Source organism: Polyodon spathula, chromosome 18 (assembly GCF_017654505.1).
Source record: "Polyodon spathula isolate WHYD16114869_AA chromosome 18, ASM1765450v1, whole genome shotgun sequence".
In the NCBI taxonomy this organism is placed as follows: domain Eukaryota; kingdom Metazoa; phylum Chordata; class Actinopteri; order Acipenseriformes; family Polyodontidae; genus Polyodon; species Polyodon spathula.
Window position 1 is genome coordinate 21,181,104 of NC_054551.1, and position 24,059 is coordinate 21,205,162.

At 37.1% G+C, this 24,059-nt stretch overlaps 1 protein-coding gene across 3 annotated transcripts in view; it reads left to right on the forward strand.

Moving 5' to 3' along the window:
- LOC121331274 (neuronal growth regulator 1-like) overlaps nt 1-24,059 on the forward strand; it is a 234,186-nt gene that overhangs the window by 138,703 nt on the left and 71,424 nt on the right. For all 3 annotated transcript variants that reach the window (XM_041278551.1, XM_041278552.1, XM_041278553.1), the window contains exon 4: nt 2,597-2,728. In XM_041278551.1, coding sequence (XP_041134485.1) covers nt 2,597-2,728 — 132 coding nt within the window. The remainder of the gene's footprint in view (nt 1-2,596; nt 2,729-24,059) is intronic.

Consider the following 24,059-nt stretch of genomic DNA (forward strand, 5'->3'; position numbering starts at 1 on the left):
ATGACATAATGAGGTGATCTTACCTGGTGTATGGTAGTAGTACATAGCACCTAATTAAAATTACTAATATTGAATATTGCAGCAACACAACACAGAACCATTCATAATTTAACCCTATATACTGGCAGAATATAGCAGAAAATTCAAAATTATTACACAACAAATGTTCCTAAACATTTAAATGCATACCTGAAAAAAAGTAAATATTAAGTTGCAGAATACAGTGCAGACTGTTGATAAGAATCACATCCGTCCCGGGTGTTGTGATTCTTATAAGCAGATGATTCTTAAAAGCAGACCATTAAGAGAATGTTAAGAGCTTGTTCCCTGGCTGCAGTGTAACGGGTTGAAAACTAGATGTCACGAGTTCCCGCATGTATGCATGCCCACAAAAAATTCACAGCTGCTTTCCTTAACAAATTATGGATAATAGTCAGTTGGTTAACTGCTTGTTAAAGTTAATGACACCTCGATAGAAATGGCTTTGCCGATAGCTTTTGTGATGGGGGTACAGAAGTAACGAAAAGAAACCAAAAGTTGAGAAAGAGATCTAGTGTTTGTTTCACAAAAAGTACTGTTCATTAGTGCTCCACCTGAGAGCTAGGTTTATTTTGTTTGTTTCATTAGTGGTTGTTTTGCCACCTCAGTGTAAAAAAAAATAGAGCCAACACCGGTTTAATACCATAAATCAAGACTCCAGCCTGATAATTTACACTGATAATCGGCCACTCTGTTGCATTACAATTAGAAAAAGTGTGCCATCAGCCGTTTAAATACAGTATACAGATGTCAATGGTGCTCAATCACTGAGGGCAATACATCAAAATAAGTCCTCATGGGTAAACTGCTTGTTATAAGATGACATGTTTACTCAAGGCTGCGGAATCTTATTTTACTACAGTATACTTGAAGCGATTGCCTTGTGAGGGTGCTTCATTTAACTGCCGTGCGGTGTTACGTGTAATGGCCTTTGAATTAAAATGACATCACAGTACAGTATTTTACTGTCAGGACTACCACTGCATTTAAACATCTGTGGCTTACTTATTTTCTTCCCCTCCTCTTCCTCCCCCACCACTGATCTCTCTATCTTTGTTTAGATCTTAGAACCTTGGTTTCACCAGATAAATCAGCACTCAAAGGGAAAATGGTGTGACAAGTTATCCGTCTGTATCAATAAATGCACTTACTTCCTGTCTATAGAAACAACAATGCCTATGTTGCAACTCTCTTTTGCCTCAATTCGAGTTTACAGTTTTTTTTTTTTTTTTTTTTTTTAAACAATTCAAAACAGCGACATTTCCCAACAGTCTCGGTGGGTTAGTGTCCTTACATTCAATGCATAACTTAATGCGATGTTTGTCTTTTTAAATTGTGTATTTTATCCATTCGAAATGTGCTCAATGAGGAGAAGCAATCCCTTTCGGTTTTCTATCCTCCACCCCGGGAATGTCAGAGCCAATGTGATGCCCCCCTCAGGGTCCCCAGCAAAGTTCAGCCTCATTGCACAGCCTGGGTGCGAACTGACGCCATCCAAGCTGTGTAACTCATCCTGTGCTCCTAGCGGCAGCACTTTAATTGGATGAGCCACTTGGGGACCCCCTAACTTTGGTGTTTTTAACTTTGTTATGCACATTTAAGAGTAAGACATACAACACATGTAACAAGTACACACGTACAACTTTCCTACATAGTTCTTTTGACTATAACAATGAAAATGAAACACAGAACAATTAAATCATGAATCGTTAAATGATTGAGAATACAACAAAATGAATTTCTTATACAATAAACATTGTTGTTTTCTTAAGTCGATAGTAAAATGTTAACTAGCCAACCTCAGATTATTAACAAAGCGCTTCACTTGCCAGAAAAAACTTGTATAGCTTGCTATCTGTGTAACTTGTTTTCTGTGTAACTGTGTAATAAGTTAACAACAGCACCTGTTTATTTTGAACTAATTCAAGATTGATTACGTAACGTGGATCCAGCATGTAGCTGACCACAAGATGTAAGCCTGAACTGAAGGCAAATATATTGCTGTTTGATTCTCTGGCTTATCCGAAAAAGCAAGCTAAATGTAATGTTGAATTTCATTAGCTGGCTGTGATGTAATGCTTGTTGTTGACCACTGAGGTCGAAGACCATGAGAAGAGCACTTTTTTCAAATTATTGTTATTTGGTATTATTGTTTGAAAACAATGGAAAGAGACAGAGAGAACAGGCTGACCAATAAATAAAGTCTTGAATATCGTTTTCGTTCTAAAATGTAATAAATGAAATTCGTTTAGTTTTTTTTTATTTATGTTCAATGAAAAATTCCGGTCTTTGTTCATTTATCTTTCCATTTCAAATCCCTGATAAATACACACTTATCATTTACCAACACAATGTTTATTCTTTTCTAGTGATACTTTAGATACAGTTAATCTGGCTCTGGCTGTAGCCTTTTCTTTCAACTTGAAATTGTGAAACTTTAAAATGAATCAAAATGGTGGTAAAGGTAAACAATATTGTCAGCCACATGTGTCTCAAAGGTATTCAAGTGTCATTTCACTGTGCCTGCACTGAACAACACTCTCATTTTTCAATTTAGCCAAGACGTTTGAAACTGGAGAGTACCTAGTGATAACTGGAATCACTAAGGACCAGGCCGGAGACTATGAATGCAGTGCTGAAAATGATGCCTCATTCCCCGATATGAAGAAAGTTAAAGTCATAGTAAACTGTAAGTATATTATGGTGCGTTTCTCTTCTTTTAATAAAACACAATGTATGCAGAACTGACCAAACGCATCCCAAGGATCCCATCACATTCCCTTCCTCACCCTTACTGTGAGGTGTCTCTTCCTATGCACATCTCAGATTTTGGTACATCATTTGAAATGCTTAAATCCAGAAACTTTTCTACTTTTCTTGCTCTGACAATGTTGTACATATCGACTGTGAAACATTGAACTCCAAAGGTGCGGCTTTGTATTGATGACAGTTTTGTTTTAATTATATCCTTTAACATTTAACTGTTGATAAAATGAATCTTGAAGGTGTCTCTTGAAATTCACAGTTCTTTTATCCTCAGATGCTATGTGAGCTAACTGTTAGTTGAAATATGTAGTGGAATAGTCACTTTGTGTTGCATGTGACAGCTAAGAAACCACTTTATGTGCCATGTTACTAATGGTATAATGGAACTTTTTCTTCAACAGGGGAGTTCTATTATTTTAGAGAAACACGTCACAGCAATGCTATTGCTACCATTCTATATATTTTTATTGAAATGTATCGCTTTACTTTTGTTTGTCTGAAATAATCACTGTAGACCATTGAGCGTCCATGTGAAGCATCTCGCCAGTATGAAGCATAGCCATTTGAAATGTATACAATGGTGTTATAGTGGTGACCCAAAGGTATTTTTCTAAATGTTTTGTAAATTGTTGCTGGAAAGCATTTAGTAGAAACTCAGATATGTGTCCATGCTACTTGCTGAGGTCTTTAAGAATATTATACATGTAGCCAGTACCCTATGCTGTTTAAAATTCCAGTTTTTTGTTTGTGATAGGGAGAAATGTAGGACAAGAAAAGACCAACTGCTAGTAAACTATTCTATTCATTTATGGCTTGCTCCAGATGTGCTCTCAGAGTACCGTTGTATTGTGCTTAACATTGTTATATAACTCTTGTTATACTGTTTATTTGTTAGGCTGTGTGTAAAAATAAGGCAGTTGTTTTTCTGCTAATGGTGCAGCCTGCAGGAATAAAATGACTTGCCTTTAACATACAGCAAATAATCTGTCATTACTGGTTTCCTCCACAGCACAGTGCTAACAAACTTTTCATAACATGATTAGTAGAACTCATTTAATTATTTAACAACACACAGTAATACTTGCTTATGTACATAAGGTAGAAAATTCTGAACTAATTAAAACTAATGTTTCCTGTAAATGACAGTTGCAAATACCGTATGCAACTTTAAAAGGTCACTCCAAGATAATGTGACATACTGTAATGAAACCATTTTCAGAAACATAAATACCGTATATATATAAATGATATAAAAATCTACAATGATAGTACAGTAGCTTAAAATAAATTACCTTCCTTTGGCTGATTGAATTTGCAGTATATTTGGAACTATGGGGTCTCATTGAAGTTTTGCAGTGATATGTTTAAATTATTATGTTATCGTATTGTATAAAATCATGCAGGTGTCCTCCATCACTCCTATACCTATTTCCAATGTATTATAAATGAAGCCTCAAATTTAAGGATATGTATTTCTGTAGAAAAAAAATATCTGGCGCACAGTTTCAGCAAAAGAATATCTATTCTAAAACTATTGGTTTTCAATCAGAGAAATGGAAAATGTGATTTACTTGGTGTGGGTAATGAAATAAGCAGTTTGCTGATTTATAGCAAATCACATACTATGCCTTGTTAGCTGTGTCTTTCCTCAAATCTTTTTAGACAGTCTGTCCTATTCCTAAAACATTGAGAATAACAAAATTAATGGAGAGTGTTCCAGTTGTTTAAATCCAAATTCACGTGATTCCTGAAAGCCAGTCAACCAAACAAAATTCAATAAACACTTTCCAGAGACCATCCATGATAAAATCCCAAACAAGCAGTAGAAGTAAAATACTTTCTCAACTGTAAAACATACAGGTATACAACAATACAACATACACCCTAACTAGGTCTTTCTGTCTTTCAAGGGGCAGCAGTCAAATTTCAAAGAGTTTGCGTTATAAGATTCAGTTTGTAAAATGTGAATGAGTTAAAGAATGGTTGCCTCATTGGAATTCAGTTGGAAAGTTTAGTTCACATTTGATTACATTTGAGAAGTAGAGTAAATCCCAAGTCAGCATGGCCAAGATTCAGAACAAACTCAGCTTTTAAAAGACCTAGTTCAAATCTCGCCACTTATTTCAGGCAGTACTTATAAACATTCTTGTTGTTAAGGGGAGGAGTAAATCCTGTTGTAGCGATGGCAATCGTCAAATATTTATCACTTTTTCTTCTGATTTATCTTGCAGTCACTACATTTATAAGAGCTGTAAATCTTCTTCTCTTTGTAATGAATCTGTATGAAAGTTGTACTGTCCTTCAAGGGTAAAAATACCATGTGTATTCCCCTCTAAAAGAACAAGTAGCACTGTTGTTCCCTGGATACAGTAATTGTGTAGCTACCACACAGCAGACTGTCAATTTAAATAAATTAGCTCTGAATGAAATGAAAGAAAAAGTGTAAACTTGGAAACACCTGCCATTTCTACCACACACAGTCCATTTTGTATGAACAAGACTGATTGATTGTCTTATGTTAATAGAACGTCTGTGTATAAGGAAACATCAGCTTATATAGAAGTGAATATACCGAGTCTGAAAACCCATTGCCCTTACACAGACACTTGCCTCATCTAAGTCTTACATACTGCTTTATTGTTAACACAAAAGTTAAAAAATCCAATGATATATATTGATATTTTTTTTATATATATATATATATATATATATATATATATATATATATATATATATATATATATATATATAGATAGATAGATAGATATATAGATATATATACAGAGAGAGAGAGAGAGAGAGAGAGATTTTTTTTTTCTATTCTTAAAGAGTAAGTAGCGGGGTTTAAAAAAACATATAGCATTATACGTCCACATGTGTAGCTACAACTGCTTCAATAACGTACCTGTAATTTTTCTTTTCATTGTTAACATCCAACAACCTTTTACAATAATGTTCTAGTCTGTTTCAAAGCTCTTTTCAAAATGGCTGCTCTAGAGCACTGGGGTTGGAGATCTTTCCTCTAAATCACTGCAGGAAAATTATGGATCGTTATTGCTGTGTTACATGTTTGACAATATGGGCAATAATCCTTACACTACCAGTGCACTGGAGCGGACATTTTGAAAAGAGTTTTGAAATAAACTAAAGTGTAAAAAAAGTTGTCAGGATGTTAACAGTGAAAAGAAAAATGTTATTTAAACAGTTATATCAACATGTGGGGACGTGTAATGCTATATTACTCTACTTACTCTTACCAGTCTTCATTAAAGTGTTTACAGATGTATTATCATATCCTTACCAGGGTTAGAAACTCCCGCTCACACGAGGCAAATTAAATCTGGTGAAGACTAGTTGATGTCTGTGTCTCAGAGGTCCTCTGGGCGAATACTTAAAACAAATGTACATATATACTCTCACGTTCAGTCTTGCCTTTAAAGAAATGCAGAGAAGTCAATTTTCTAACGGGGTGTAGCAGTGGTGAATAAACATTCATAAATGATACTTACAAAACAGTCACTCGGAACTCTAAGCTCCCTTCATCTCCCCTGCAATGCCAACCCCACTTAATGGCATTTTACGTTTCTGTTCTCCCTCTGCGCGGGATGTGAAGTTTATCGTTTGAATTTACTGAAGCGCTTTGCATCTTTTGAAGTAAGTGTAAAGTCATTTTACAAAAATTTGGAGATTTGTACTGTTTTACAACCCTGACTGAGGATGTCATTAGCAAAGGGGGCCAGTTATACTAACTAGGTCAAACAATAGGTCACGTTTTACTAAACATTTTAAAACTAATAAGCAAACAATTTCCATAAAAAAACATTATCGTAGTATGTTGCTTAAAACATAATAACACAATATATTCATAATCAACTTGAGTTCTTATCAGTAAACGGTAACATGTTTAAAGCTTGGCACTCACTGTCTGTAGCTTGGTGTTTTTAAGTGATTGGAAGCTGAAATTACTTTTTTAAACACACTTTTCTTATACCAATACAGTCATGGTGAGCGATAATGGGGGAAAATAAGGTCCCGCACAGTGCAAATAAATCACCTGTTCTGTCAAATTATAGTGTGGATGCTTCACAAGCAGAACTGTTATTGCAGTGTTTAAAAATATAAAATCCATTTCTCCCAGCTTTCTTGAAAAGATCTGCATTTCCCTCATTTTTCTTTTGTATTTGTTATGCTCTCATTAGTATATAAACCTAGTAGATACACCATGTGTCAGTTCTTGCAGATTCTTCCACTGCTAATTAAAAAAAAAAATCCACCTAGCTAACAATTTCATCCCGAGGTCTACAATGAAACTTACTGTCTTTAAATTGGAACTTTAGTGAAAACCACATGTGTATGTGAGTACATGAATTATTGTAGATAGTAATTCATAGCCAGACAGCATTTTTGTAAATAGCAACACATGCAATGTACAATAAAATAAACATTTTATTTGTGTCATCACTGTCAATTTCAGGCGGAGCTTCATGATCGGCAAGGTAACACAGCTGAAAGAATGTTTTCCTCTGTCATCCCGTGTGGTGTGCTGTCAGTGTCAGTTTCTAAGCACACAGTACAGTAGTTGTTCAGTAACAAGGTGCAAACAGGTGATTGATCGATCTGTATAAGCATTTTGCTTTTTAGAAGGTTTACAATATAATATATATATATATATATATATATATATATATAATATAAAATCTAAGCCTATTTTTAGGGACCCCAACTGTTGTTGATTCCAACTAAGGCACTTCACATAAGGACTAGCAAGTTTCAAAAGGTACTAGTCCTTTGGACTAGTAGCACAATATAGTTTCTAACCCTGCTTACATTTATTAGATTATATATTCTATATGACCAGTTATCTATGTTGGTTATAACCAGAGAATGCCATTGTAAAATATGTCCTCATTCAATTAATCTCTAGGCTAAAAATGGTTTACAAAATATTAAAAAACACATAATTTCAGGACCAGTAAAAATAAACATTCCAGTGTGTGTTAATAGAACCTAGGCTGCATTCAATTAAGTGATTCCCCTTTTACTCCAATTTCTCTATGTCTATTCATTGTATGAACCTCACAATATATTTTTATTTAAATAGCACTCAAGAAGATATTTCCCCCCCAGCACTGCAGACTTTATTTCAAGCCATATTCCATTGTGAGTGTTCTTGTACTTCATGTTTACATTGCAATTGTTGTGCTATGCAGAAGTTTTAAAAGTCTTTAGGGCTTTATATAACAGCTGCATAATAAAATATCACAACAATTCAATTCACAATGTGTAGACATGTTTTTTTTAACCATTCATGAAATGCTAATGTCTTCAGGTGATGAGAGATATCATTCATACAGAAGTACTTATCAATCTCCTGCCTTGTAATTACAACAAACTGAGCATGGAAATCACCATGATAGTGACCCTGGCGCTCAATCTCAGACCAACTTAGTTTGGTTTGTTTAGTCTGGCCCCTAAACATTTCTCCAGTAAAGAGAAAGACTGTCTGGCTACTTTATTAGTACCTGTACCTGTCAGGTTAGCCAATGTTTTCCCTGATCGTAGCCTTGATAGGAGGCATAGACTCCACAAGGTGCTGGTAAGGATTGGTTGACAAATTCCTCATTCATGTTAATCAATTGGATTAAGATCTGGTGATTATGGTGACCCTGGAAGATGGCTGAAGTCTTGGTCAGCGATTCTTTTACAGCATTAGTTTGACTTTCTAGAGTAATCAAGGAACTAAGGGTATACCAGGAGATCACATCCTACACCAGGGTAATGCCAAATCCATGTTTATACTATGTCTTGGGATGTGTGTATGAGGCACTTTAGTTTTAATTCTTTATTTCTAAATGAGGCTTTAAGAATAGAGGTGTTTTAAGTGATCATGCAGTAGACAGATAACTTCCTTGAGAAACCTTAAGGGTTTTAATAAAATATGTTCATTTATAAAAGAGTGTGACAGAAACAGAATGATTCTTGGTGATAAATCTCTCTCCTGACCTGTGAGGACATTGTATAAAGGGAACAGAGTGCCCTGGACTGGATGGCCTGACTTTCCCAGGGTTAGGTGGAAGTCGGTCATCTAGAAAGGGGGTACAGCTGCGGTACATTAAGTCATTGCCCCAGAGGGAAAGCGATGTGGCAACCACGGATTGGAGGAGAAACTCTGTAACTAAGGGGGCATGACTGAAGGTACAAATAGGGGACGTGGCTTAGGTGATCTGTTCCTTTGTTTATGGATAAGAGAAAGCTAAAGGATGAGCGTGAGTGTTTTGTTTGTTTGTATCGTCTAATTGTACTGCTTGTTATTTATTAGATGGCTAACATGATCTGGAGCTGTCGCTTAAAGTCAGCACAAAACCGGACAATACTGCAGCATTGTTCACAGATTCAAATTGTATTTTATCACAAGCCCTACAGGACTCATTCTGGACGATGTCTGTGTTTTTTGTGTGTGTTTAACTGTGTATATTATTTTGGGCCTGCAACCAGCCCAACATTTCTTTACTGTTGTCATCAGACTTTGGATTATAAATAAACCACCATTTCACCAGTGCTTTGTTGCTGAGCACTGCTTCACCTCTACACCTGCGCACTGCAAACCACTTTGCAACAAAGTCATTTCACAAGCATAAAGAGCTCAAGAAATACTACAGAAATAAAAGCAATAACACAGGAATTCACAGGCTAATTACAAATAATAATAAATAAAAATAACCACCTTCCCCTCTAAAAAAAATATTACAGTCAGCTCTTAAGTAAGAGCATAGTTGACCTAAAGGGTAATTTCAGATTAGCCATGCTAATACAATTATGCATCCCAAAGTAGTGCAAAATATACATGCGTGGATTGTTAATAAAGCAGGTTATATGGAATATAGTTGTACATGCACTGCATGAATTGCAATTGGATGTTACTAGAAAAGATAATGATGATATTAAAATACACAGAATTAAAAAAAAAAAAAAACAGACAATAAGTACATCTTGATTTTAACAACAATGGCCACTCAAATACAGAAATCCCCTTACAATATACATGTACAATAGCATGTTCTGTCTTTGACAGACATCTGTTGGTTGTATGGCTTGCCTGAGTGCCCATTCCAAGATACAATGTAGATTTTCCTCAGTGTTATTGAACTAGCCACTAGCCTTTAAAAAAAAAAAAAAAAAGCTAAATCATATTGTTCCTCTTCAACCACCCACTTATTTTTCTCTTTCATCTACAGACATGAAAGTACTGTTACTGTTCTGTAAGTACTGACAGCATATTCCTGGAATCCTAGTTATCTAACAGAAGACACATATCACCAATATTTTACAAAAAGTGAAGCAGCATTGCTAAAAAATTCCATACTTTCCAGCGTCACATATTATCTCAGATGTTTTATCTGTTTTATGGATGCCTCAGAGTAATGTGTGGTGACAGGAGAATTTTAAGCAGGGTGTGGATTACCATTATAATTAATTAAATATAAAGTACTGTATAACATTTGTATAATTTCTTTACACCTTGGAGTTACATATTTTAGAGACACTTTTTGTTAATTATGAGCAATTTACCGGTAGATTATTTTTTTTTTCTGTGAATGGTTCATCAAAGCAGTTGACTACAAATATATGTAAGCAATAAGGCACGACAGGGTGTGTGAAACACTCTAATATCACCACACCCTGGATGTGTTGCAAGTCACAAGGCGAAGCAGAGTGGCTTCAACTGCCCAGGGCATGGTGATATTGGTGTATACCACACACCCCCCCATATAAAATGCATTTTTTTTAATTAACAAAAAAATAATTTCTATTAAATATCATTCCACCTAAAACTGAGCTAAGAAAAAATAGTTCCATATAATTTTAGTTTTAATAAAACCAAAAATGCATTAACACTAGAACCGCCACGGCAGTCATTTTGACGGTTTGAGGTTTTCAAATTTAAATTACTCTATCTGTCTGACGACATTTGAAAGGTAGGATCACTGAAATAAGGAAGTGTGATGGGGGTTGGTGGGTGTAGTGGCGGGGGGACCGGAAGTGACGACACAGAAACAGGAAGTGAGGTGCAACCTGTGCACCAGCAAGGCAGGGCTGGGCAGGGTTTTATTAACAAAACAGTAAATTCAACAAAAGAAACCCCTGGAAATACCAGCAGTGGTAAGTCTTGGTTAAAATAAACAGAGTAAACAAAACAGTCCTGAACACTTGCACACAAACAATAATTTCCATCGGTTGCGGCAATACCAGCTCCGGCTGCAGTGGTAATGACGGGGCATCTGTTAGACCCGGTTTCCTCCAGGATCGCTACGGCTCACTCCAGCGTTCAATGCCCTGGGACAGGAAGGGAAAGGCTCCAGATGTTCGTTGATCCACCAGGGTAGGGAAGAGAAGAAGGGTGCAGGGATTCCAAGCAGGCAGCTGCCTGTTCAGGGTTCTGGAAGACAATCACAATAGCAACACACATACACGCAATCACTCACTCACTCACTCACTCACTCACTCACTCACTCACTCACTCACTCACTCCAGCTGATTGCCTGTCCATACTGAGTCATGCTGCTCAACATGGCCGCTGCCTGGCCAGCACTGTTACTGCTGGCAGCTCTCCAGCACCGCCATTGGTTGGGAGGGCGCATTACAGTACCCAACAGTACTCTCCCTGTGACAGGAAGTTATAATCCCGCCCACCTATAACTGCCAAAACAGTCATTTTGACTTCCTTTTGCAATACATGTTTTTACATTGAATGTAACCTACAAATATAAGAGAAAACATGTTACATTTGTTTTTAGTTTTGTATGTACATATACCTGCTTACACACTAGTTTCTTTTGAAATGTTTATTTTATTATAGTTTTTCATTTTTTGAAGTAGTGCTTTCTATGTGGTACGTTAGAAAATAAACTCTGTTATGTTTAATTGTTCATTTAAATACGACGTTTCTGCTGTGCAGATGTTTGACATGATGTGCTTGAATAAAGCTTTCAAGTTGTATCCGATAGTTTGTCTTTCATTTTAATACTGAAATTGTTTAAAATGATTTAAAGACAGACTAAGCACAAGTTAGTCTGCCTTTAAATCTGGCAGAACTTTCCTCTCAAGACCTGCAAAAGTATCAGGTGACAGTGCTGTTGTTGTTTTTTTTGGAATCATCCTTTGTTATGCAGGATAAGGAGGTATTCATACCAGATTTTTGCTACCACTTTACAGTGGCAAGAAAGACGTTATTTGCGTTATGGAATACCTGTACTTATCAAACTGACTGCAATTTACTGTTGGACAACGCGGAGAACATCTGGGCCCGTGTTACGAAACAATTTTAAACAATGCAGGGCACAGCAGAAGAGATGATACCATTGTACCTGGACATATTTATGTGGAGAGAAAGGTACAGCAGGTATTGTCGAGATGCATTTATAAATATTCTGCATCAGATGCACAGCTGTGCAGGGGGTGGGACCTGTAGCAGCAGGCACAGGAGATGTAACCAACCAACCAAGAACGTATACAGTCCAGAGGCAGCGACAACAAAACATCAATTTAACCACCACATTCTCTTTTATGAGCAAATCTTTTTTAAAAAGCTGAAAGTTTAAGATATATATTTTTAAACTATTTGTTTTCAGTATGGGATAGGGAAACACTGTAGTTCAGGGAGAAGGAGTAGAGGCTAGCGATCAGAATGGAGAGTTTTGAATTGATTTGAATAATTACTTTTTGCTTTTTTTTCCTTCAATATGTCAGGTACACTTCGGTTTCCCAAAGGGTCAACATTTACATAAATCTCGTCAGTCATGTTTATTGAGATAAATTCCAATATGTCTGCCATTTTTTCTTTTTTTTAAATTCTAGTGGTATATGCATATCCATCAGTGATTTGCCCTTTTTAGAAAAGAAGTGCTGACCCATGGTGATATTAATCAGGATAGAGCATTTAAAATACCCATTTTATAAATATATATGAAAACGTACCTCTTGCTTCCTAATTTGAATGCGCTTTTTGCTTTTCTATGTTATCAACATTGTTACATTTCTTGCTGTATATGCATTTCATAAGGAAATTGTTTTTTGCTTTTTTTTTGTTTCTTCCATGAATTTTAAATACAGTAACTGGTGCTGGGACCAAGAAAGCACACATTAGTCCTAATATATTCAGACATTCCCATTCAGTTGCTATATCCCCTGTAATTCAGGGGGGAAACTCAGCTGGAGTTTGTTGGACTCTCTTACTAATTGTTGAAGGCCCTTGCTAAATTATTCTCTGTGAATTGTTTTGGTTTACAGAATTATTCTGGTTTCACATGTGGACAGGGTTTAGGACCAAATGGCATTGGTGGTTGAGCCAGTACATTGGTCATTAATGGTGTTGAATATAAAGAGGTAAACAGTGGCTGCAAACAGATTGCTTTAAGTTGATTTGGGAGCTCTATTGTGCCACCAGCTCAAAAGACAGTGTATGGAATCAGGTGTGTCCTCCTGAGTCTATAATTTCCTGCTGTATATATATATATATAAAAGAACACATCCAGGTCAGTCCACAGTAGGGACAACAAGCCTTAACCTTAGCCTCCTGATTAGTTCGAGGTCAGGATTGTGCGTTCTGTTTCTCTTGTAAGTTTCCCCATCATTTTTAATTTCAGCGACGCTGACTTGACAGTATATTTGAAATATATAAATCTCAGCATTAATTCAAATGATATAAGAACCGAAAAAGGTCAGATATTTTAACAATCTAGCCTGCTATTAGAGGATTTTAATCAAAAAAAAAAAAAAAAAAATACTATTAATATGTTGTTTTCATGTTTCCCATAGTATCATCTTCTTTTCATGAGACCCAGCAGATAAAACAACCAGAGTAGTTCATAGAATAAAACATATTGCCACATATAAATAACATTTTTCAGTGCTGACTCTGAACAGCATTAAACCTCAGTGGTAAGACCTAGAAACTGGTGCAACTAAGGCAAAATTAGAATGTCAAAAACATCTTTGACCTTTATTAAATGATAGTTGGCTTTGTTTGAACTCAGTACATTTTGTAAATTATCTGAAGAATTGTATTACATTGCCAATTAAATCCCCATAATTAGCATGCATTGCGTGTCCACTGTCCGTAAAAGGTCAGATGTTAACTACAGTATTATAAAAATGTGTTTCTTAGTCATTTATTTTGAATGATAAACGTGAGGGATTTTAAGTATTACATTACTGGAAGTTTCTAATTTTGCTGCCTGTTTATCCAGTGTTAACGAGTATTACGTGAACATACACCCTTCAAAATTAGAGCTATCAGTATGACTAAAAAGTTGATGACTAATATGTATATCATGGCTCTTCAACTAGCTTTTTAAGGGGGCAAATTGGGGAAAAAGCTAGGAGTAGGCAGGCCAGAAGTATTTTTTAAAATGTATGTGACATATTAATAGTATAACTGTTGTAATATAATATATACTATTATATACTATAATTAAAGCCCTGTGAAAATTGCAGATTTTTATTTATTTTTTATTTTATTTTTTTTAATTCACGGCAGTGTCACAGGTAAGATACGGTATTTCACGGAATGTGCACAGAACTATTTTATAAATGATGTGTACAGATTCTTTTTTTTTTTTTTTTTTAAACCACAAATACAGACATAAATGCACCGAGATCATCAAAATTAATGTCAAGGTTATTTAAACCCTTTACAATATCTTGTGAATTATGGTGTTGTAATTAACAGCATTGTAATTCAGTTCTATGTCAGGTGCATGTTCACCATTTAGGCCTGCAAAACAAATATAATGTGTAACACATACTGATCGTGGGCATCAGCTGACTCATCAGTGTGACCACTGGCAAGCAACCTGTTTTACCAATTCCATAATCTCCTGCTTGTGATACTCTGCAACTTTAGGCAAGTATTCTTGTCTCAGCTGGGCTGATGAAGGAATCACTCCACCATTTGCTACACTCAGTCGGTAGAATTTACATAACTTTTGGTCGTCCAATCTTTTCAGGAGGAATGTTTGCACAAACAAACACCCCTGTCAAGTCAAAATTTAATGTGTTTTGTGCTTCACTTTTTTTGTAGAATTCTGGAACATGGAAGTCACTGTTTTTTATTTCTTTACAAGTAAAGCAGTTGCGGTACTGCTGTTGATTTCCGCCTTTCTTGTCCTGTGAATACTTGAATCTAAATGCCTGTCAACAAACGATTCTCGGCAGTGATCTACAGTAACGTTGCAGGACGTACAGAAGAGCTTACCTCCATCCATTTTCATAATTTCGATTTTACCCTGGCAAAGACGAATTTTTCACTCGCGCCCCACCCCTGCTTGCTCAGCAGCACCAGCAATGCCTTGTCAGCAATAAACACTAATTTAATGGCATAGACAATTGCTCCAGCACCATGGCAGTTCCTCCTTCAGCCTCTCATGTGCTAATCTCATGTGCCAATCTCTAATCCATGTCGAGCTAGACAAAGAATTCAGGGCTGGCTCCTTCCCAGCTCCATTCCCTGTCTTCACAACTAGCCCCGTCATAATAGCGACTCGCAAAATATCAGGGAAAGCGCCTAATCATCGATCTTTATGCCCCGAGAGGCAGTTCCACTCCAGTCTCAACACCCTAATTCCCCACGATCAATTCCCCTTTGATACATTACAGCTTCCGACACTATTAAGTCCATCAAAGGAGCAGAACACCCCACCTGGCTTGCAAAAGCGAATATTTTTTACTTTTAAATCATGCCCATTCATCCCTCCCTCCACCACCTGTTCGGGATCTGCAGGGAAGACAACTTTCTCCTTGTATCCCCACCTGAGGATTGCTTAAGCAGTCTTCAATCTGTGATCCCTGTTTTCTTCAGTAGGTGTCCCATCCTCAAGATAAACCATCGGCCCGACTAGAATTCCTCGGACTCACCCGGGACACTTGTCAGATCCGAAGTCAGCCTCTCACTTGACAATCATGGAACGTATTCATCAGCTCATTAACAACTGCAAAGTATCAAAATCAATCTCAATACACAACCCGTTATTTCCCTTCGGCCAATATTTGCATTATTCCCGAGGGAGAGCATTCACATCGTGCCTTCTCGTTCTCACTTCAACTGCAAAAACTTGGATTCTCATGTAAAAAACATATCTTTTGGAAGCAAGAAACCCTCCTTCCAATGCTCCAGCTTTCCTCCAATATTTAGCAGCCCTTTCCACAGTCAAGGCTAATGCAAATTCCCATCTAATATGTCCACTCATTCTCTCAGATACTACGAGACTTGAAATCTGTATTTATTATGAGTTAAGGAGTACCACTATTAGGAGAATGACTGGACCAAATCTCTGAATGTGAGTTCACCTTTTCCATTCCAAGCAGACATGATAGTAGCAAACCGCTGACTGATCCCGTATTATCTAACACATAGGATGGTCGGTATCTCATCTCTGTAGACATCAGAAGGTTCCCCAGTTCCACCATCTCATATTCAACTAAATCCATCACTCTCCAATCTAATTTCATCTGCAAGAGAATACATGTCATCAGCCATCTCTGCATTTACCAGGTCCTCCTACGCTACAGGTTATTTGTCATTCTCTTCGTTCTGCGCCCAGAACCGAATACCACTAACCCATTTAATGAAAATTGGATTGTAGCATTCATCGTCCACACATGAGACAGTCTTCATCTTTTGTCGGCATCTATAAAATCCTACATCTCAAGTATCCAGTTTCATTATTGTAGCTTATCTATTGCCTCCCCGCCACTTCTTTCCATCCCCACAGTGCGTCTTACACTCAGAGGAATTTCCAAGAGCCTTCCCCCGTTATTACTATCCATTCTATCCATATCTACAGACGTCCTTTCCCACTTAATTTCAATTTTGTGCCGAGGATGTTTCAACCCATTTGACAACCTGGTGATGAAAGCTATGTACCTGTCAGCTTTCTTGTGGTTTCTAAGAAATGCAGAATTCAAAGTACCATCACTATCCAGTTTCCTAGCAATAGGTGTTTGTTCTTGTTATCTTTCAATAATTCCTGCTAATCAGTTCATTCTGTTCATTTGCTCATCCAAGACTGACCAGTGTTAGTCTTCGCCTTATAAAAACTATGGGTCACTGGTCATCATTCATTCTCTTCCTGCAGACATCTCAGCAGCTCACATATCAATTGCTAGTATGGGGGCACCCTTTCTGCCAGGACAACCTAACAGAGGATTTTTTTTTTCCCTCCACTGAGCAGAGGGTTTCACACAGCCTGTTTTACTAACCATCTCTCATCCTTGTTTGTCCTTCTTCCCTGTTTTATGTTGCAAATTGGCACGTGGTCTTTTGATTGTCTTCATAGGTGTGGTTCTTGCGGGGAGCTGGTGGTCCATCCTTTTGGGGGGGGTTTGTGAGTTTCACTTCCCTGGCCTCAAGTCAGCTGCAGCTACTCATGCCTTCATCAATAAGGGGGGGTCCTCGCCGAGGCAAGTCAGGAGGGACCACCGACCACATTGTTCTTTTGCAGTTCATGCACTGTTTCTTGTCTCACCCAGAGACTTTGTTGTTTCTCTCTCACTGTACTAGTAAGATCTGTAGTCTACAATCTTTTTCTACTGAAGTCCAAATAGTAACAAACTCTATCTTTTAGATACCCCTGCGGGCGCACTCCAGTGCCTGGCCTTGGACGACTTGCCTCACCTCTTTGAGGGCGGCTCCTGGAGACAGGGATTCTCTTTCCTTCCTTCTTTCCAGGTAGTGAACCTTTCCGTCCCCAGATTCAGAAGATTTCTCTGTTGTTTCAGGGGATCCTGGGGGCCCATGGGGCTGACCTCCACAGTACAAGGTTCTTGCAGTATAAAGACAGGACCCCATCCTTTGCCCTGGCCAACAGGCCACTAACAGTTAAAAACAATAAATCCTTGCCCACAGGCCATCATCATTCCCTCGAGGTTAAGCCTCTAAATACTAACCCATATTCTTCATGCAGCCCTAGCTCCCGCCCATGAAATGAATGTAAGACAGCGCAAGCACGTTGGTAGGAACAGATCAGCTCTCTACTTTTGAGCTTCTAACTGTTGAGCACTCTGGATACATATTTCCAAAAGCTCTGTGTTTAGTTTCAAAATGCCTTTCCACATCGTATTCCTAAACTACTGACACACATTCATTGCACAAAAAACACATTGGCTTTGCATTCGGTACAGTTGGTAAAATAAATAAGTCCTTATTGGTCCATTTATTGTTGAAACTATGATTTTCACAATCAAGTTTTCTCTTCTTATAGCTAGTAGAAAGTGGAGAGCGCTATATTTATCACTTTCCATCCACTGTGGGGGACAATAATGGTTTGAGATCCGAATACATCCTTGCAGAGCGCCTTACAGTTGTGAGTCTGGAGATACTCTAACAATGTATTTTAACATGTTTGTGAAATGGTTGACAGATGGTCCCAAAATTACATCCATGTTGACATCTGACATGATCAATAGATGCAGCAAGCACATTTTTTTTTTTTTTTTTTTTTTTTTTTTTAAAACAAGTCTGTAATATTAATGTTGGAGTTTCATAAGGGTCTGTGTTTTTGCTTCATTGTTTTTCATATAGAAGATGGTCTTCCTGGATGTTAACAAAGACATGTAATTATTTGGGAATGCATTTCCTGTTCTCATGTTCAAGTGTAATAGCAAAGACAGAGTTGACATCTTTGGACAGTTGCCATCCCAGAATTCTTGTATATGTGACATAAAGACTGATTTATATATACAACCTGGACATACCATCTTATACCTTCCCTTTAATGTTATTATGGTGATAAAAATACATTGGCACCGCAGTATATCCCTGTTCTATTGCATAATTCTATCCAACTTCCAGACAAACCACAAAACCACAAACATTTCTTAATATGTTAACTTTCAGTCAGACCCAGGGTTCTCCCCAAGCCGGTTGTCTGGCAAAGTGGCTGTCGCCACCCGACTGAAAAAAATTGATCCGCTTGTCTTGCAGTTGCAACTGTGCCTTTAACAATAAGGACTGATTGCGCTTCTAGCAGACTATATGAGTTTTGCGTTGCTGGGTTAAAATATATATATATTGGAACGACATGACAGCTGTGTTAGGTCTTGACACAACATTTAACCAATCAGAGAGTTTAAGGGGCGGGTTTTCTGTTAAAAAATGACTGCTAAAAAAATAACCAATTATTTTCAAAGCAAAAATAGTGACAGTGAATGCAGGGGGTCAAAATAAGCCGGCGATCGGGGCAATCCATCGCCTAATACTATATTTGCACCTGCTACTTTATTAAAAAAATATTAAGATTTTTTAGGTATTATCATTCAGTTCGTTTTTTGTCGTATTATTGTACTGTAAGGTGATATATAGTACATAATAGCTATACATATACACAAAAAAACCCCAATAACAATATGTACCCAGGTGCTTGTGAGAGATATTGGAGGTTCATTTATAGAGGCAGTACGCCTTTAAAAAGAAAGGTTTGATGGGACGTCAGCTGTTGACATACAAATGCTTAAATGCAGAGGTGCTGGATTATTACACTGTGGTTTCATGCAACAGTTATGATGGAGACCAAACGTGTGTAAAAAAATGGTTAAAATGAACAGTTGCATTAAAAAAATGTAGAATAGCAAAAAACAAAAGTAGACATGCATTAACAAAATGCCCAGAAAACTTAAACGAAGCAATAAGTTAAATAATTAAGCTAAAAGGGAAGTGAAAAAGTTACCTTTTTTTTTGGGGGGGGGGACTCCAATAACCCTACGTTATCTTTCCCCAGTGAAATTGTAGATTCCCTAAATAAGCACAGTAATTTACCATCATAAAAAACAGTAACGAAAAAGAAAATGTAGAACATAAAAAAGCACAACCAGATATAAGTGCTCCTGGTTATAATTTACTGTCGCTCGGCTGTACAGAATTCCTGGGGAGAACCCTGTAGCCCCTAATTGAAAACACATGTAACCACCACTCTGGAAAATGTAAATTAAGGTATGTTTCTCCATGTTGTTCTCAGAAACATTTTAAATCTATTGGACATGTATTTGTCTTTGATGGAAACACTGTACTGTACAAGAGAATGTGCATTATTTATTCATGGTTGTTTGTGCCTGATTCAGGCAGTGTTTGTCTGGAAATTTGCCACATCACTGCTTGTGAAAATTTTATTGTCTACAGAGCTCCTGTCATAACATATTTCTGAAAGATCTCTCAATATCAGAAACCCGCTGTGTAAATTCCACAGTGTAGTACCAGCAGCTATGCAGTAAACAAGGAGACGGTTCTGAGGGAACACAACAAACACAAATATCATTATTCGTTATTTGTTAGACTAAAAAGCTTGAAAAAAAAACTTGAAAAATGCTAAAAGGCATTTTAATGATTTAGTTTATGCATAATGAATCATGCCAATTAAAACTTCAAGTGGCACCTGTCTGGATGATGGGCAGGCACCATACATTGTATATTGCTTTGTTACATTAGGGCATTTTATGAACAGAGCCTTCCAGTGTGCCATATTGATGTCGCATAAGTACTATTCTCCCTGCAGAAGCAAATAATGACCACAGCCGCCTTGCCAACTAATTGCCTTGATATTTTATGGGGTTTTATTCATGAATGTGAACCAGTTTACAATGGCTAAATGTATTGTACGTTACTTATTTTTACTATTGCAAATTGAATACTCAGCAGTCCCAGTTTATTTAGGGGAAGTGGTTAACATACACAACACTTGGCTGTTCTCTACTCCCATCTGCATATTGTGAACTGGCTGAACTCTCTTGATCTTCCCTGCAACTCCCTGCTAGTCTTAAGATTTATTGGCTTTTGGGAAGTTTCAGTACAGCATTGCAGGGAAGTTATTTTAAACGACTTGGCCTCATGGTGTCCACCTATTGTAGTCTTGTGAGAAGTAAAAAAGCCTTTGTTATGCTTATGAAACTACGGTATGTAAAATGTAAAAAGTTACTAGACGACACTGCAGGCTTTTAGTTTAGGCTATTGGTCTTTGAGGGGTCTGATTTCAGTATTTTCAGATCAAACAGTATAACAGTATAATACAGTATAGTGATGCATGTATTAAAATCACCAACACAAGACGTGACTACCAGAGTACACAAACAGCAATGTGACTGACTGCGGAGAAAAGACAAACCAAAACGTTACTACCCGATCTCCAATCATCCACGACATACAAGCAATGTCATTAGCTTCCTGAGGAATTTAAAGAGAACTTTTTACAATTTTGAGCTTGGACAGATTGAAAATGCTGATCAGACCCCCATATTTTTTGGCATGCCAAGCATTGTGACAAATTGAGGAGAAAAACAGGCGTGAGTAATCACGACTGGAAATAAGATCCAGCACATAGCACATAACTGCCTCCATGTGCGTAACTGAGGCTGTATCTTTGTCAATGCATATTTATTTTATGTTTTATTTTTTCCTCAAATTGAGGGTGGGACATTTGGGCTGCGTCTTAAATTCAAAGGAATACGACAATTACAGTCCGGTTTAAAGCAAAGTTAGCTTTTTTTTTTATTTGTGCACGCACACAATTGTCTTGTTCCCAATAAAGATGGCACATCTATGTGGGGAAAAAAAGGCAAAACAATGAGGCTTCATTATATGCTGAGAATTTATTTCAGATTACCAAGATCAGCTCCTGATCTTGTATCTAAGGTTTTCTTGTGTTAAAAATACTTTTAAAATAAATCAGCAGTAAAATTTGGTAAAACTGGAAAGGTTTAGTGTGAAATCAATGCTCACTATTATGCTCAAGGAGGGAGTGTGGTCCAGTGTGACCCTGAGCAAGTCACTTAACCTCCTTGTGGTCCATCCTACACATGAGACGTTAAATCAATGTCCTATTGTGAGTGACTCTGCACATAGTGCACAACTCACAGCCTACCTCTGTAAAGCACTTTGTGATGGTGGTCCACTATGAAAGGCGCCAGATAAAAATAAAGAAATAAAAATAAACAAAGGAAGATACTGACAACATGCCCCACATGTCATCCAGTTCCCAGTTTTAAATAACTTTAGCATAACTGAGGCAGAAGTGTTAAAGGGACTAGGAGCTCTTAAAATAAACAAATCCCCTGGGCCGGATGAGATCCTCCCAGTAGTACTCAAAGAAATGAAAGAAGTAATTTACAAACCGCTAACCAAGATCATGCAGCAGTCTCTTGACACAGGGGTGGTACCGACAGACTGGAAAATTGCAAACGTAATACCGATCCACAAAAAGGGAAACAAAACTGAACCAGGTAACTACAGACCAGTAAGCCTGACTTCTATTATATGCAGACTTATGGAAACTATAATAAGATCCAAAATGGAAAATTACCTATATGGTAACAGGGTACTGGGAGACAGTCAACATGGTTTTAGGAAAGGGAGATCGTGCCTAACTAACTTGCTTGATTTTTTTGAGGATGCAACATCGATAATGGATAATTGCAAAGCATATGACATGGTTTATTTAGATTTCCAGAAAGCTTTTGACAAAGTCCCGCACAAAAGATTAATTCTCAAACTGAATGCAGTTGGGATTCAAGGAAACACATGTACATGGATTAGGGAGTGGTTAACATGTAGAAAACAGAAAGTACTGATTAGAGGAAAAACCTCAGAATGGAGTGTGGTAACCAGCGGTGTACCACAGGGATCAGTATTAGGTCCTCTGCTATTCCTAATCTACATTAATGATTTAGATTCTGGTATAGTAAGCAAACTTGTTAAATTTGCAGACGACACAAAAGTAGGAGGAGTGGCAAACACTGTTGCAGCAGCAAAGGTCATTCAAAATGATCTAGACAAGATTCAGAACTGGGCAGACACATGGCAAATGACATTTAATAGAGAAAAGTGTAAGGTACTGCACGCAGGAAATAAAAATGTACATTATAAATATCATATGGGAGATATTGAAATTGGAGAAGGAATCTATGAAAAAGACCTAGGAGTTTTTGTTGACTCAGAAATGTCTTCATCTAGACAATGTGGGGAAGCTATAAAAAAGGCTAACAAGATGCTCGGATACATTGTGAAAAGTGTTGAATTTAAATCAAGGGAAGTAATGTTAAAACTGTACAATGCACTAGTAAGACCTCATCTTGAATATTGTGTGCAGTTCTGGTCACCTCGCTATAAAAAAGATATTGCTGCTCTAGAAAGAGTGCAAAGAAGAGCGACCAGAATTATTCCGGGCTTAAAAGGCATGTCATATGCAGACAGGCTAAAAGAATAGAATCTGTTCAGTCTTGAACAAAGAAGACTACGTGGTGACCTAATTCAAGCATTCAAAATTCTAAAAGGTATTGACAGTGTTGACCCAAGGGACTTTTTCAGCCTGAAAAAAGAAACAAGGACCAGGGATCACAAATGGAGTTTAGAAAAAGGGGCATTCAGAACAGAAAATAGGAGACACTTTTTTACACAGAGAATTGTGAGGGTCTGGAATCAACTCCCCAGTAATGTTGTTGAAGCTGACACCCTGGGATCCTTCAAGAAGCTGCTTGATGAGATTTTGGGATCAATAAGCTACTAACAACCAAACGAGCAAGATGGGCCGAATGGCCTCCTCTCGTTTGTAAACTTTCTTATGTTCTTATGTTCCTATGTTCTTATGTTCTTATGTTCTTATATTATTATTATTACTAACCCTAATCATAACGTTACAAGAATAATTTCTCCATAAATGTACGTAAATTGGTAGTTAACAGAACGCTACACCATTTTAAGTATATTCCAAGCAATTTAGCCTTTTATATCTAATAAATGCCTAACATTTGTACCTTATTGATTTCATTTTAAAGGTGCCTAAATGAGTGAAAGTATGACAAATGGATTAACTTTTTTGCTAAACAAAAACACTGTATTTTCCCCTTTCTAATATAATATTTGAAAGAGCAACTTTACAATGTAAATTTTAAGCTAGTAAAAAATATCCTTATTACATGAACCCTAATAATAATTGACCACCAAATCTTTCTAATCATTTTTAATGAATTATAAAAATGCACATTAGAATTATAATGAGCAATTAGGCCAGATATGCATAAATTCCCAGGGCTCATTAAAATGTTTAAAGTGGAGCTGCTTGGCTTTGCATTTCTAGCAGTCTGAAAAGCAATTCACACATGGCTTGCCATTACAGTTTTTGATGTCCCATTTCTTCTTTTAGATCAATGTTGCTCCCCAGTTATATTTTGCCTTAAAGGTGTGGCAATGTAAGGTTATACATATGTGTGATTTT